This window comes from Rhineura floridana, chromosome 3 (genome assembly GCF_030035675.1).
Source record: "Rhineura floridana isolate rRhiFlo1 chromosome 3, rRhiFlo1.hap2, whole genome shotgun sequence".
Classification (NCBI taxonomy): domain Eukaryota; kingdom Metazoa; phylum Chordata; class Lepidosauria; order Squamata; family Rhineuridae; genus Rhineura; species Rhineura floridana.
Genome location: NC_084482.1, coordinates 30,384,004 through 30,398,594, shown reverse-complemented (window position 1 = coordinate 30,398,594; position 14,591 = coordinate 30,384,004). Strand labels below are relative to the sequence as shown.

The following is a 14,591-nucleotide window of genomic DNA, read 5'->3' as shown; positions in this document are numbered from 1 at the left end:
TTCTCAGAGGCTAGGTCTATCCAAGCTTTGCCACTGTTCACTTACAAGATCTGTTAGAAATAGCAGACCTGTCTTCTGATTGTAGGGGTGTGTGTGTTTAGAGTATTTGCTTTGCTGTCCCTGGAAAAATTCCTGCAGAAACCCAGTCCCCACCACCACTCATTTTTTTCCTCTCGACAATCCTGTGAGGTTGGTTAGCCAGTCATCCAGGGAGCTTCACTGCTGAGTGGCCAAACCACAACCACCTGCCCTGCACCTTACATAATGTATGATGGACAAAAGGGGCTTTGCAGGCATCACCGATCATCTGATCCTGCAAAGCTTCTTGCACAGCTCTTGGAAAGCGCCGGCTATCAGCTGATTGGTGGTGTTTGGGAAGCCTGCACATGCTTCTTTTCAAAGGGAGTACTTGTGAATAAAGGATTTTGGGAATGCTTCGGTTGTATCAACATAACCTTTTCCTCTAAAGCTGGATCAGAAACCAGATGGCATGTTTTTGTTTTTGTTTTGCTGCAGAGCAAGAAATTCAAGAGGAGGAAGAAGCCCCAGGCTCACCCTCCTGGCTCAGATGCGCAGCCCCCAGCTCCTGAAGAGTTGGAGAAGATGTGGCCTGGGCTGGCTGAACACATCGCTAAATGCATTAAAGTAAGATAATAAAGTCTGGAGGGAAAATATTGGGCTTGGCACAGGAGTTCCACATGCGAAGCATGCGCTAAAACACTGAGCTGTGGCCACTCCTCAAAAGTCATGCAGATCATTTGCATACAGATACTGTACAGAAGATAAAATTGGACTCGTATATTCTGCATTTTTCGGTCTTCAACTGCACAGAAAATGTTATTAAAGACAAGGGGGGGGGAACTTCCCCCTTGAGTAATTTTATATTAATAGGCTTAGTTTTATTTTGCAAAATGAAGTAAACTATTTCTGTTCCAGTTTGATATTTACTTTTATTTCTGTATTTTTATTTATTGCATTTATATATATCCTTTCCTGCAAGAAGCTCAAGGGGGCATATATGGTACTTAAAAAATAATAATATACTTCTTGATTGTAAAAAACAAAAGACCAAACCTCTAAGGGGTTTACAAAAGACATTAAAGTTATCAATAAAACAATGAAAAATAAGTAATGAAAACATTTTAAAAACAGTTAAAACAACAAACTAGAAAGATTAAAATACATCAATATCCATGCGTCTAGGTAGACTTGCCTAAACAAAAAAGTTTTAAGGAATACAGCGAAGGTGCCTGCCTGATGTCAATAGGCAGTGAGTTCCAAAGAGTACGTACTGTCACACTAAAAACGGTGCAAAACAAATATTATGTGGCACCTGTAACAGGGCCAGTTCCACAGATTGAAGCACTTGAGTGGGCACTTATGGAGTAAGGCGGTCTCGCAAGTAAATTGGTCCCAAGCTGTTAAAGGCTTTATATACCAATAGTAACACCTTGAACTGGTAACAGATTGGCAACAAGTGCAGATCTCTGAGCAGAGGTATTATAGGGTGACATGGTCACACCTCCCGTCAGAAGTCTGGCTGCAGCATTTTCCCTGGATGCCAGTCTATCACATGGGTATTGGTCGTACTTCCTCTCTCCATTTCATTCTCTCATCGACCCTGTGAGGGGAAGAAATCACCCAGTGAACTTCATGACTGAGTGGGGATTTGTACCATGGCCAACTAGGCCCTAGTCCAACACTCTAACCACTACACCACATACCTATACTTCTAATAGTATTTCCTAGTTGTGTGATGTTTAGGATGTTACTGATACTGATACAAGACCAAAAAGGAGATAGCTAGTTTCACCTGCAAATGTAAGAGATTACTATTTGGTCGTAATAGGGTGGGGTGGGATAGTATTGCTGGATGGTCTAGAAAAAAGTCTCCTTAAAGGGCCATGTCTTTCTTCCACTTCAAGCCCTGGTTAGGATTTTCAACTATTGAATTGGTTTTGTTCAGTGGCTCAACCCTATGTTGAGACTGCAGGATAGCCCTCCTTTGGAAAACTTGATAAAAGTGGATGTATGGAGAGCAGGCTGATCTGCAATCTAGGCAGATGTTAAAATTAAAATGTTCATATTGTTTGATAGTCTGCTTTGGTGGAATGGAAACGTTGTCAAACAGGGGTGGTAGAGAATATTGGTGTGAATCTGCATTTAAGCCTTCCTCTGAATGTTTCTTGTGGAGCACTGGATAGCGTACAACCCAATTGTTCTGTCAGTGCAAGGATTTCTGCTTGTGCAATTGGAACCTTCTCCTATCCTCTCCCCCTGCACATCCCCTAAATCTGTTCTAGGGGACTCTCCAACCTTCTGGAGTAGATTTGGGGGGGGGGGGAAGGCCCATTGCACAAGTGGAAATCCTTGCGCCAACAGGATGCGTTAGTTGAACACTGCCCCTTTATTTTATTAATCTTGCCCTTCTTGGGAATACATGCAGCATCCCTTTCTCACTGTTAGGGTTCCAAACCTCTTCTGGAGGATGTTGTTCCCTTTGATGCTGCTTCAGAAATCCCACTGGAGGAGCAGCGAGCTGAAGCCATGATTCGGATTCAAGACAGCCTGCTGGCTGGCCAGGCACATGAAGCCCTGTCCCTTTTGCGTTCGGCAAGGTAAGGAAGCAATCTCAAGGGATGTACTGTGTCCTAATAGCTTGTGGATGAAAACCCACAGGGATGTGTGCACAATTAGAACACAATTGTCTAAGCCTGAGACTCTTTAAGAGCCACAGGTAGCTCTACCTTCACAATAGATGGAAGCAGATTGGCAGCTCCACCTGGCTGAAGGCTGAAGCCTCTGCAAGACCTGTTTCACCTGGTGGCTTTAATTTGGATTCCTGCATTGAGCAGGGGGTTGGACTCAATGGCCTTATAGGCCCCTTCCTACTCTGCTATTCTGTGATTCTATGGATGGGATGCAGAGTTCATTACTATGTGTCAAAAACTTTAAAGGAAGCATTAGAACCAGCTGGGTTTTCAGCTAAATATTTTATAACAAGTTTAAGAGATCTTTTAGCAGTTCCATTTCACTGAACAAACATTATTAATGAATGCTTAGCAGGAGGATCAGTTCCAAAAATCCTGGGATGTGTGTAGCCAAGGTGGACTTGTCATGCTTATGGAGCTTTACAGAATAATGATGAGGCAGTTCTTTGTCCCAAGGAGCTTGCAATCTACAAAATGACACAAGGAAGGGTACAGAAGGAATGAACGAAGGTGGAAGTGGGGGTAAAATTGGGAGTTCTATTAGTTTCTCTCCACAAGCAAAGAAAAGATCACCAGCTTCACACAGGTCTCTTTCTTTTTTTATTAAGGTATTTATGTAAAATAGTCTTAGGAATGTTATCCTGAAGGAAACTTAATTCCATTTCTGAATGTATTTATGAAGGCAAGTTGGATTCACACATACAGGCTTGTTTGCTGGATTCATACATGCAGTAATGTTTGCTGGATTCTTGCCCTTGTTTGCAATTCTAGAGTTGCTGACTTACGTGTGTGTGTGCTTGATTTTGCCCAGTTCTTGATGTTGGTGTGAAGGAAGTATGAGCCCTGCTGTCCCTGTTGTGCTCAGCTAATCCTCCCACCTTCCTTCTTTTTTCTAAGGGAAGTTTGGCCAGAAGGGGATATTTTTGGATCATCCTCCCTTGGTCCAGATGAAGAGACTGAGCTGCTGAGACAAATCTTCTTTACCAACCTCCCTCGTGAGTATCCTCCATGAGTCGAGTAGGAAGGAACAGGAGCAGGCTAGCCTTGGCCAACGGCACAGCTGGGAAGGGGAAGGGGCTCCTCGATATCTGGCCACTATTCTCTAGTACAGCCTTCCCTAACTTTGGCTCCCCAAAATGTTGTTGGACTGCAACTCATTATTCCTGGCCATTGGCCGTGCTGGCTGAGGATGATGGAGATTGTAGACCAGAGATGATGAACCTCAGGGTTAAGGGGCCAAACGCGGCCCTCCAAGCCTCTCTGTCTGGCCCTTGGGACTCTTCTCAAACCAGGCGCCCTCCCCAACACACTCTTCCCAGGCCACACTCCTCTCTGGGCCTGCTTCATATCGTCTGTGAGTGTTTTCGCCTAGTTGGAACGTGTCCTTGAGCTCTGATGATGCTTCTTGCTCGCCTGCATGGAGCACAGAGAGGGGTGTGTGAGTAGAAACTAGTAAATTTGTTGCCGTGCACACTTTTCTTCTGGTTCCACCCACTACTCGCCGTTGTCCCTCCCCCAAGAGAATGCGGCCCTCGGGCTGGAAAAGGCTGCCCCCACCATTGCAAACCAACAACATCTGAGGACCCAAGGTTGGAGGAGGCTGCTCTGTGTTCTTTCTCTCTTTTCCCCCAGGAATTGAGCAGGCTAGAGCGCAAGTAGTCAGAAAGAAAATATATAAAGGAATGGAGTACTAAGCTTCCCTCCCTTGCACTGAGCTATGGAGAAGGGCGGACTCCTTCCCGATAGGCAGACAGCAAAAAAGCGGTCTTCACATAGTGTTATTCAGCTATTGTATTAGTCTTCTTTTTTAAAAAAAAAACACAACCAGATACATTTCTTTAGTGTGATGAGAATAGGGCAGTGTTCTGATCCAGAAGTTTAGGTATGGACCATTCACTGAATGTTGGCAGGCTTCTTTAATGCTTTCTTGTGGCATCCATTCCCCAGAGATGCCTTCACCGCTTTCTAGCATTCCTTGGCTTTTTGCTGACTGAGGGTGGCAGTGCTGCTCATGGAATAATAGGGCACCACTCCCCCTTCCTCTAATATCCCCTTCTGCCCAGCCAAGGCTACTGGATGAATGGGACTGGTAGCCATGCTATTTACTGTAAACCGCCCAGAGAGCTTCGGCTGTGGGGCGGTATACAAATACAATAAATAAATAATAAATGTCACACACCCCTTCCAATGTACACAGGACAATCAACCCCACAGACAGATGAAGCTGAGGAGGCAACTGAGGAAGAAGAGGTTGTTGAAGAAGAGTTGGCATCTGTACAGGTATCCGAAAAGGAGTTCACTTTCCTGGATTATGTGAAGCGGTAAGCAGGTTTTGACAGTGGTATGTTTTAAGAGCCAGCAAGGTGTTCCATCCCCTTTTCTTTCCCCTTGTCTCCCCTTGTCTCTCCGGTAGATATCAACGGGTAGTGTTGGGGGATTTATTTATTTATTTTTATTTATTTGTTTCATTTATAGACCGCCCATAGCGAGTGGCTCTCTGGGCGGTGTACAAAAAAGTTAAAATACAAAATATCAACAATAAAATCAGACAACAAACAATAAACACAAGCAGCAACAAAAGAAAAAAGAAAAATATAAAATTATAACATAAACGCTTAAAATGCCTGGGAGCATAGCCAGGTCTTAACCTGGCGCCGAAAAGATAGAAGCGTAGGCGCCAGGCGTACTTCGGGGAGGCTGTTCCACAGTTCGGGGGCCACTATAGAAAAGGCCCTAGATCGAGTAACTGTCCTCCGGGCTTCTCGATGGGTTGGTACCCGGAGGAGGGCCTTAGATGCTGAGCAAAGTGACCGGGTAGGTTCATAGCGGGAGAGGCGTTCCACAAGATATTGCGGTCCCACGCCGTGTAAGGCTTTATAGGTCAAAACCAGCACCTTGAATCTGGCTCGGAAACAAATAGGTAGCCAGTGCAAACGGGCCAGAACAGGTGTTATATGTGCTGACCGGCTGGTCCTCGTCAGCAGTCTGGCTGCTGCGTTTTGCACTAGCTGAAGCTTCTGAACTGTCTTCAAGGGCAGCCCTACGTAGAGCGCATTACAGTAATCCAGCCTAGAAGTTACCAGAGCATGAACAACTGAGGCGAGGTCATCCCTGTCCAGATAGGGGCGTAGCTGGGCTACCAACCGAAGGTGGTAGAACGCATTCCTTGCCACCGAGGCCACTTGCGCCTCAAGAGACAAGGAAGGATCGAAAAGAACTCCCAGACTACGAACCTGTTCCTTCAAGGGGAGTGTAACCCCATCTAGAACAGGGTGAACATCCACCATGTGGGCAGGGAAGGCACTCACCAACAGTGTCTCAGTCTTGTCTGGATTGAGTCTCAGTTTATTAGCTCTCATCCAGTCCATTATCGCGGTCAGGCAATGATTCAGCACATCCACAGACTCACCTGTAGAAGATGAAAAGGAGAAATAGAGCTGCGTGTCATCAGCGTACTGGTGGCAACGCACTCCAAAACTCCTGATGACGGCACCCAGAGGCTGCATGTAGATGTTAAAGAGCATGGGGGACAAAACCGACCCCTGAGGGACTCCACAATGGAGAGTCCAAGGTGTCGAGCAATGTTCCCCAAGTACTACCTTCTGGCGACGATCCGCCAAGTAGGAGCGGAACCACTGCCAAGCAATGCCTCCAACTCCCAACTCCACGAGTCTCCCCAGAAGGATACCATGGTCAATGGTATCAAACGCCGCTGAGAGATCAAGGAGAATCAACAGAGTCACACTCCCTCTGTCCCTCTCCCGACAGAGGTCATCGTACAGGGCGACCAAGGCTGTTTCAGTGCCAAAACCAGGCCTAAAACCGGATTGAAACGGATCCAGATAATCGGTCTCATCCAAGAGCACCTGGAGCTGATTGGCAACCACCCGCTCCAGAACCTTGCCCAAAAAGGGGATATTTGCCACCGGTCTATAATTGTTCAAGTTATCTGGGTCTAAGGAAGGTTTCTTCAAAAGAGGTCTCACTACTGCCTCCTTGAGGCTGCTAGGGACTACTCCCTCACTCAAGGAGGCATTTATCACTTCCTTGGCCCAGCCGGTGGTACTAGTCCTGCTAGCCTTGACCAGCCAAGATGGACAAGGATCTAGAGCAGACGTGGTCGCCCGCACCATTCCAAGCACCTTGTCCACTTCCTCAAGCTGCACCAACTGAAACTCATCCAATAATGAAAGATAAGACCGTGTTCTGGACACTTCAATGGATTCATCTGTCATAACATCAGAGTCTAGGTCCCTGTCATGGCCCCGTCAGAGGACTCCTCAGATGAGGACGACTCGGGAGTAACAGCAACAGACCCAGGAGCAGCAGGAGACACGGAGGAGCCTCCTGAGAATCCAGCTGCTTCTGTCCCTCAGCTGCAGAGCACCCCAGGGACAGCAGACGCCCTGCAGCCAGACACAGACAGTGCACAGGATACTCCCCCCTCACCTGCAGAACGTAGACAGCAGAAGGTCAGGCAGAAGAGAGGCAGGCCTGTCTCCTTAAGGCCCAAAAGCTGAGGGCTCACACCTGCTGTCCATCCTGCTCTTTATAAGGCACACCTTGGCTGCAGCTTGTTGCTGACTGCAACGTCAGGCATGGCTTTGTGTAGACCTAGTTTCCCTGCAGCATCTCTTTGACTGACCTCCTTGGCAATTGATCCCGGACCTCCACTGACCTCGCTTCTGGACTTCTGACTCGGCAAGTACGCTTCGGATAGGCCTGGCTGATTTACAACCCGACTGCTGGCTAAGGACTTTCCTTCCCTGCGAAAGACCCAGGAATTTCCAGCCCCCCCTGACACTGCTGAGGCAGTGTAGAGCTGACAGTTTGCAGTCAGCCCAAACAAAGCAGGCAACAAAGGAGTGGGGGAAGTGCTGACCATGGAGCAACTCCAGCAGGAAAACTTGCTCCTGCGCTCACAAGTAGACCAGCTGCTGTTGGCCGTCCAAGGCTTGCAAACCCAGCTAGCAGCAGCCCCACCCCCTCTCCCTACAGGGAGAGCGAAGTGCCCTGTGACTCTCCCAGAGAAATTTACTGGGGCTTCCGATCAGCTCTCAGCCTTCTTGGCCCAGGCCCAGCTCTTCATGGAGTTACGCCCAGAGGCCTTCCCAGATGATAAGACCCGGGTGAGATTCTTGATTAATCTCTGCACCGGGGTGGCAGCTAGATGGGCCACGCCCCTGCTCCTCGAGCAGAGCCCCGTGCTCAATGACCTAGCCGCCTTCACCAGAGAACTGAAGGCTACGTTCGAGGACCCAGTCCAATCTGCCACAGCCAACCGCCGGATACGCAGGCTGCGGCAAGGCCGACGCCCCTTGGGGGAATATGTAACAGACTTTCGTCTATTGCAACAAACCCTGGGCTGGAACGAAGCCGCTCTCATGGACCAGTTTCAGGAGGGGCTGTCGGATGAGCTCCTGGATGAGCTAGCTAGGGTGGAGCGCCCTGGAACCCTGCAAGCCCTCATACGCCTGTGTCTCCAGATTGACGGGAGGCTGGAAAGCAGGCGTGCTGCCAACCGACCCCGGCCAGTCTACAGAGCATCAGCCCCAGTGGCTGGGCCCTTGGAGCCTGTCGGCAAGGACCCTACACCCGCGGCAGAACCGATGCAGCTGGGAGGGGCTCGGCCATGTCTCTCTGCGGCCGAAAAGCTGCGACGCCGGCAACAGGGCCTCTGTCTGTATTGCGGGCCCCCGGGACATTTTGCAGCCCAGTGTTCCGCGAAACGACCCACAGCCCCTGCCTCGGGAAACGTCCATGCCCTGGCCTTCACAGGCCCCTGAGCCGGGGCAACCTCGTGGTTCAAGGGGCCTGCCACCTCAGTTCCTCACCGCCCAAGCATCTGACCGTGTTGATCACACTGACAGTCCCCAGAAGGGGGGACCCTACAAGTACCCGCCATGCTGGACTCGGGATCCACCAGCAATTTTATGGACGTGTCCTTTGCCAAGCTCCACCGGGTTCCTAGTCAACCCATTCACCGCCCCCTCCTGGTGGAGACTATTGATGGCCGGCTTCTCGCCTCGGGCCCTGTAGTACAGGAGACAGTGCTGCTCGACATGGCCCTGGGGGAGCACGAGGAAAGCCTCCAGTTCTACCTGGCTGCCGCACCCCACTTCCTGGTCGTGCTGGGCCTGGCATGGCTCCAGCGGCAGGACCCCATCATCCAGTGGTCCATGGGCCGACTGACCCTCGGATCCCCCTATTGCCAAGCCAACTGCTGGAGGCCGAAGGAGCGCGTCCTGATGACCCAGGAGGCAAGCTCCGTGCCCGAGGCCTTACCGGAACAGTACCGGGAGTTCGCGGATGTGTTTGGGAAGCAAGAGGCAGACCAGTTGCCGCCCCATCGTCCTTACGACTGTCCCATTGATCTGCTCCCCGGAGCCAAGATTCCCGTGGGCCGGCTTTATTCCCTGTCAGAACCCGAACTGGCAGCCCTCAGAGAGTTCCTAGACAAGAACCTGTGCCGAGGGTTCATTCGCCCTTCCACTTCCCCTGCAGCCGCCCCTGTCCTCTTTGTCAAAAAGAAATGTGGGGAACTCCGGCTGTGCAATGACTACCGCGCCCTCAACCAGATTACAGTTCGGAATCGCTACCCTCTGCCCCTGATCCCAGAACTGTTAGAGCGGCTGCGGGGCGCTCGCATTTTCACCAAACTAGACCTGAGAGGGGCCTACAACCTGGTGCGTATGCGGGAGGGCGATAAGTGGAAGATGGCCTTCCGCACCCGTTATGGGCACTTTGAGTACACCGTGATGTCGTTTGGCTTGTGCAACGCCCCTGCTGTCTTCCAGCACTTCATGAACGACATCTTCCGGGACCTCCTAGACCGCTTCCTGGTGATCTACTTGGATGACATCCTGATCTACTCGCGGAACCCCTCGGAACATAAGGAGCACGTTCGAGTGGTGCTGCAGCGCCTGTGGGAGCACCGCCTCTTTGCCAAGCTCAAAAAATGCGCCTTTGACCTCACGACCGTGGATTTCCTAGGCCATCGGATCTCGCCCTCGGGTATCCAGATGGACCCCGCCAAAATTGAGACCATCCTCCACTGGGCAGCTCCGCGAAGCCCCAAAGATGTGCAGCGCTTCTTGGGCTTCGCCAACTATTACCGCCGGTTCATCTCCCACTTCTCCGAACTCACCACGCCCATCTCAGACCTGCTTCGAGGCAAAGAGAAGTTTGTTTGGACGGAGGCTGCTCAACAGGCCTTCCGGCGCCTCCAACACGCCTTTACATCTGAACCCATCCTCCAGCAACCCGACCCTACCCGACCTTACATAGTGGAGGCCGATGCATCGGATAAGGCAGTGGCAGCGGTCCTACTTCAGCCGGTGGGGAGCAAGCAGTCCCTGCTCCCCTGTGCGTTCCACTCCCGGAAACTCAACGCTTCGGAACAGAACTACACCATTTGGGAGAAGGAGTTACTGGCCATCACAGTAGCCTTCGAGACCTGGCGTCATCTCCTGGAAGGGGCACGCCATCCGGTCCAGGTACGAACAGACCACCGAAACCTGGAGCACCTGCAAAGCGCCCGATGGCTGAACCAACGCCAGATCCGGTGGTCCCTGTTTTTATCCCGGTTCCAGTTCACAGTCACCTACCTCCCTGGCCGCCGAAACACCCTAGCAGATGCGCTCTCTCGCAAGCCAGAATACCGAGCCGAGCAGGTCGATCGCCCCCTTCGCCCAATTCTTCGCCCAGAGAGCTTCGCCGCTACCCACCAACCACAACCCCTCCTGAACCGGGTGCAGGAACAGCAGCAAAAGGACCCCTACGCCCTGGCCCAGCAGCGAGATCTCCAGTCAGGGATGCCCGCCCGGGACAGCCCCTTTTCCTTGCAGCAGGGCCTCTTGTATCACCGGAACCGGTTGTACGTTCCCCCGGGAGCTCTGCGGGGAGACGTGCTCCACCTCTGCCATGACAGCCAGCCGGCAGGGCATTTTGGAACGTATAAAACCCTCCACCTGGTCCTACGGGATTTCTGGTGGCCCCGGGTCCAAGCGGACGTCAAGGACTATGTAGCGGCCTGTGATACCTGCCAGCGAGCCAAGAGCCACCCCGGCAAGCCCCCGGGGCTCCTGCTCCCACTGCCTACCCCCCCCCGGGCCCTGGCGCTCGGTCTCCCTGGATTTTATCACGGACTTACCGGTCTCCCGGGGAATGACCACCATCCTCATAGTCGTAGACCTGTTCACCAAGATGGCCCATTTCCTCCCCTGTGCTGGCCTACCCTCTGCCTCAGAAACTGCGCAACTGTTCTTGACCCAGGTTTTCCGGTTACACGGCCTCCCCGACCACCTGATCTCTGACCGAGGAGCCCAGTTCACCGCCCGGTTCTGGCAGGCCCTGTTTCGGGCCCTGAACGTCCAGATCCACTTGTCCTCCGCCCACCACCCTCAATCAGATGGACAAACAGAACGTACCAACGCCACCGTCGAACAATACCTGCGGTGTTACACCTGCTTCCAGCGGGACAATTGGGTGGATCTGTTACCGCTGGCGGAGTTCGCGTATAATAACTCCGTGCATGCCTCCACGCGCCAGACCCCGTTCTTTGCCTCTTACGGCTACCACCCCCGATTCTTCCCCTCAGTGCGACCCCCGTCTCCGGTCCCCGCTGCGGATGTCATGCTGCAGGAGTTGCAAGCCCTGCAGGCAGTCCTGAAGGAGCAGCTGGAGCAGGCCAAGGACGCGTATAAGCACTTTGCTGACCGCCACCGCCAACCAGGCCCGCCGCTGAAGGTAGGCGACCGGGTATGGCTCTCAACCAAATTCCTGCGTTCGCAACGGCCGTCTCACAAGCTGGAGGCTCAGAATGCAGGTCCCTTCCGGATCACCCAGCAAATTAACCCGGTGGCGTTCCGGCTCCAACTCCCTGCCTCCTTCCGCATTCACCCTGTCTTCCATAGATCACTGCTGACTCCCGCTCTCCCACCTCACCCCTTGAGTAGTCAACCACGGCCCCCACCACCGATACAAGTCAACGGGGAAGAGGAATTCGAAGTGGCGCAGATCCTGGACTCCCGGAGGCATCGGGGCTGCCTCCAGTACCTCATAGACTGGCAGGGGTACGGCCCTGAGGAACGCTCATGGGAAGATGCGGCGCAGGTGCATGCCCCTCGTCTGGTCCGGCGCTTCCACCAGCGCTACCCGGATAAGCCGGGCCCCGGCGGGAGGCGGTGGGTTGGTCGTGGGGCGGGGGATGGTGTCATGGCCCCGTCAGAGGACTCCTCAGATGAGGACGACTCGGGAGTAACAGCAGCAGACCCAGGAGCAGCAGGAGACACGGAGGAGCCTCCTGAGAATCCAACTCCTTCTGCCCCTCAGCTGCAGAGCAGCCCAGGGACAGCAGAGGCCCTGCAGCCAGACACAGACAGTGCACAGGATACTCCCCCCTCACCTGCAGAACGTAGACAGCAGAAGGTCAGGCAGAAGAGAGGCAGGCCTGTCTCCTTAAGGCCCAAACGCTGAGGGCTCACACCTGCTGTCCATCCTGCTCTTTATAAGGCACACCTTGGCTGCAGCTTGTTGCTGACTGCAACGTCAGGCGTGGCTTTGTGTAGACCTAGTTTCCCTGCAGCATCTCTTTGACTGACCTCCTTGGCAATTGATCCCGGACCTCCACTGACCTCGCTTCTGGACTTCTGACTCGGCAAGTACGCTTCGGATAGGCCTGGCTGATTTACAACCCGACTGCTGGCTAAGGACTTTCCTTCCCTGCGAAAGACCCAGGAATTTCCAGCCCCCCCTGACACTGCTGATGCAGTGTAGAGCTGACACTCGCTGGCTTTCCGGGCGTGCTTTCTTCCTCCTCCTGCTGCTGCTGCTGGAGATCTCCTTCTCCAGCAGCTGCAGTCAAGCGACTTTTCCCTCATCCATCATAAGGACTAGAAACGTAAACCCCCACACACACATATTGACATTTAGGAAGCTGAATTGTGTGTCCATTTCCATGTTTTGCACTTCTGTGGCGTTGGCAGTATACAAACAGTTCTGACTGTAGATATCTCACCCTGGTTGTAGCCCTAAACACATTTAATGTCTATATCCCGGTATGCAGGTTTGCTAGTGCTAACATAGTCAAGGCCTACGTCCTGCTCCTCAAGAACTACCAGCAGAACAGTACCCACACTAACCACTGTGTGGTAAAGATGTTACACCGCGTTGCACATGACCTCAAGATGGAGGCTCTGCTCTTTCAGCTTTCCATCTTCTGCCTCTTCAACCGGCTCTTCAGTGACCCTGCGGCTAGAGCTTACAAGGTGAGGTTCACAATACCTTGGTTGCTTGCGTGTCTGATCACAAATGTGGAAGTTAAGGGTTCAAGTGTGGGTTGCTGTTGCTACCAAAAAAATCCTTTTGTTTAAATGGTGGGTTCCCTACAGTAATGGAGCAAACGCTTTGCATGTATAAGGTCCTATGCTCAAGTGTGGCATTTGCAATTAAATAGATCCTGAGGGGGCAGAACTGGGATGCCTGAGATCTTGAAGAGCCACCCATTGCCAGAAAAGACAGCACTGGTCTCGATTGCCCAGTGGCCTGATTCATTGTAGGGTGCAACAGCACAGGTGTGAGCCCTGTAAGAAGGTAATTAAGCGTGGGGTGAATAAGGAGGTCTCTGACGAAGGAAAACAAACTTAGCTTTTACTTAAGGTTTTTGCAAGTTAAACAATGGCAAAAACCTTTTAAGGTGGGGTGGAGGGAGGAAGTTAATTTTAAAACTGTTAACCAGAACAGCACAGTGAATGACATAAGAAAATGCATCCAGCTAACCTTAGTCTAAACTGTTTCCATATCCAAGCCATTGCCTAGCAGTGAAGCAATTTCCAGTCCTCTCGGTGTTCAGCATCTTCTGTTCCCGGAGTTTGGATCTACTGCAATACTTCCGGCTTCTAAATATCTGCTGCTGTTCATTGCTGTATTTAACTTCATTTGCTAAATTAAAAGCCCTGCTAATTACTGACATATTTTACATGACTCATCTGTGCCAGAGGATGCATTTCGGAGCAGTGAGTTTTAAGTGGTAGTGGATTACTGATGGACCTCAGTTAACCTTTAGTTAGAAGCCTAGTGCCTTTGTAACTTTTTTTGAAAGTACTGAGTAATTTGAATGAAATCTAGTTTGAACACAGAAAGGCTTCAGTGGTACACTTATTATATAATTATAATTAAAACTGTGAGCTAGTGTAGCATAGGCTGTAATCCTAAATCCATTTACTAGGGAGCAAGCCCCACTAAGCACAGTGGGACTTATTTCTGGATCAACATGCATACGATTGCTCTATAAGAGATTGATCTGTGAACAGGTAAGTCCCTAAGTCAAGTTATGCCTCTACCACTCAGGTGACTGTAGCAAGTTGCTACATTTCAGCCTCCATTCTCTACCTGCAAGATGAGGATGATGCCTTATTACAAGGTTGTTGTAAGAATGAGTGAGAAAAGAGTTCTGAACACTTTAAGGCATTGCTTGAACTGAGTTCCTTCTTTTTGTTATTTATCCGTAGTTAGCATTTTGTCTGCTAGTCAAACCTCAAAAAAAGGAGAGGCCTTTAACATGATCTTTTGAGAATCAACCAAGAATGCCCTTCTGGGGGAATGTTTGTTTTCAGCAATTTGCAGAAGAGACAATCTGGCATGAGTCAGCTGCAAAAAAAAGTCATTTCAAATTTTGTTCTTTAGAATCACAAAGTGAGCTGACTGGAGGGGAGGGGGAGGCCCAAATCCACAGATTACCCTTCTGTCTTAACTTGACTCAGACAGGTATTCTGCCTTCTGTTGTGTGTTTAGAATTTTTAAGATGCCCTAAAATGGTTGCCTAGGTTAAGAGCCTGCTTTAAAGGAGATGCTAGGAGCATCTCTACTTTTTTAAAAAAA

General features: G+C 50.9%; 1 protein-coding gene across 5 annotated transcripts in view; it reads left to right on the top strand.

Moving 5' to 3' along the window:
• The window catches only part of TIMELESS (timeless circadian regulator), a 52,368-nt gene that overhangs the window by 20,055 nt on the left and 17,722 nt on the right, over positions 1-14,591 (top strand). For all 5 annotated transcript variants that reach the window (XM_061615190.1, XM_061615186.1, XM_061615185.1 and 2 more), the window contains exons 14-18: positions 517-645; positions 2,467-2,618; positions 3,609-3,706; positions 4,909-5,032; positions 12,778-12,979. In XM_061615190.1, the coding sequence (XP_061471174.1) occupies positions 517-645; positions 2,467-2,618; positions 3,609-3,706; positions 4,909-5,032; positions 12,778-12,979 (705 nt within the window). The remainder of the gene's footprint in view (positions 1-516; positions 646-2,466; positions 2,619-3,608; positions 3,707-4,908; positions 5,033-12,777; positions 12,980-14,591) is intronic.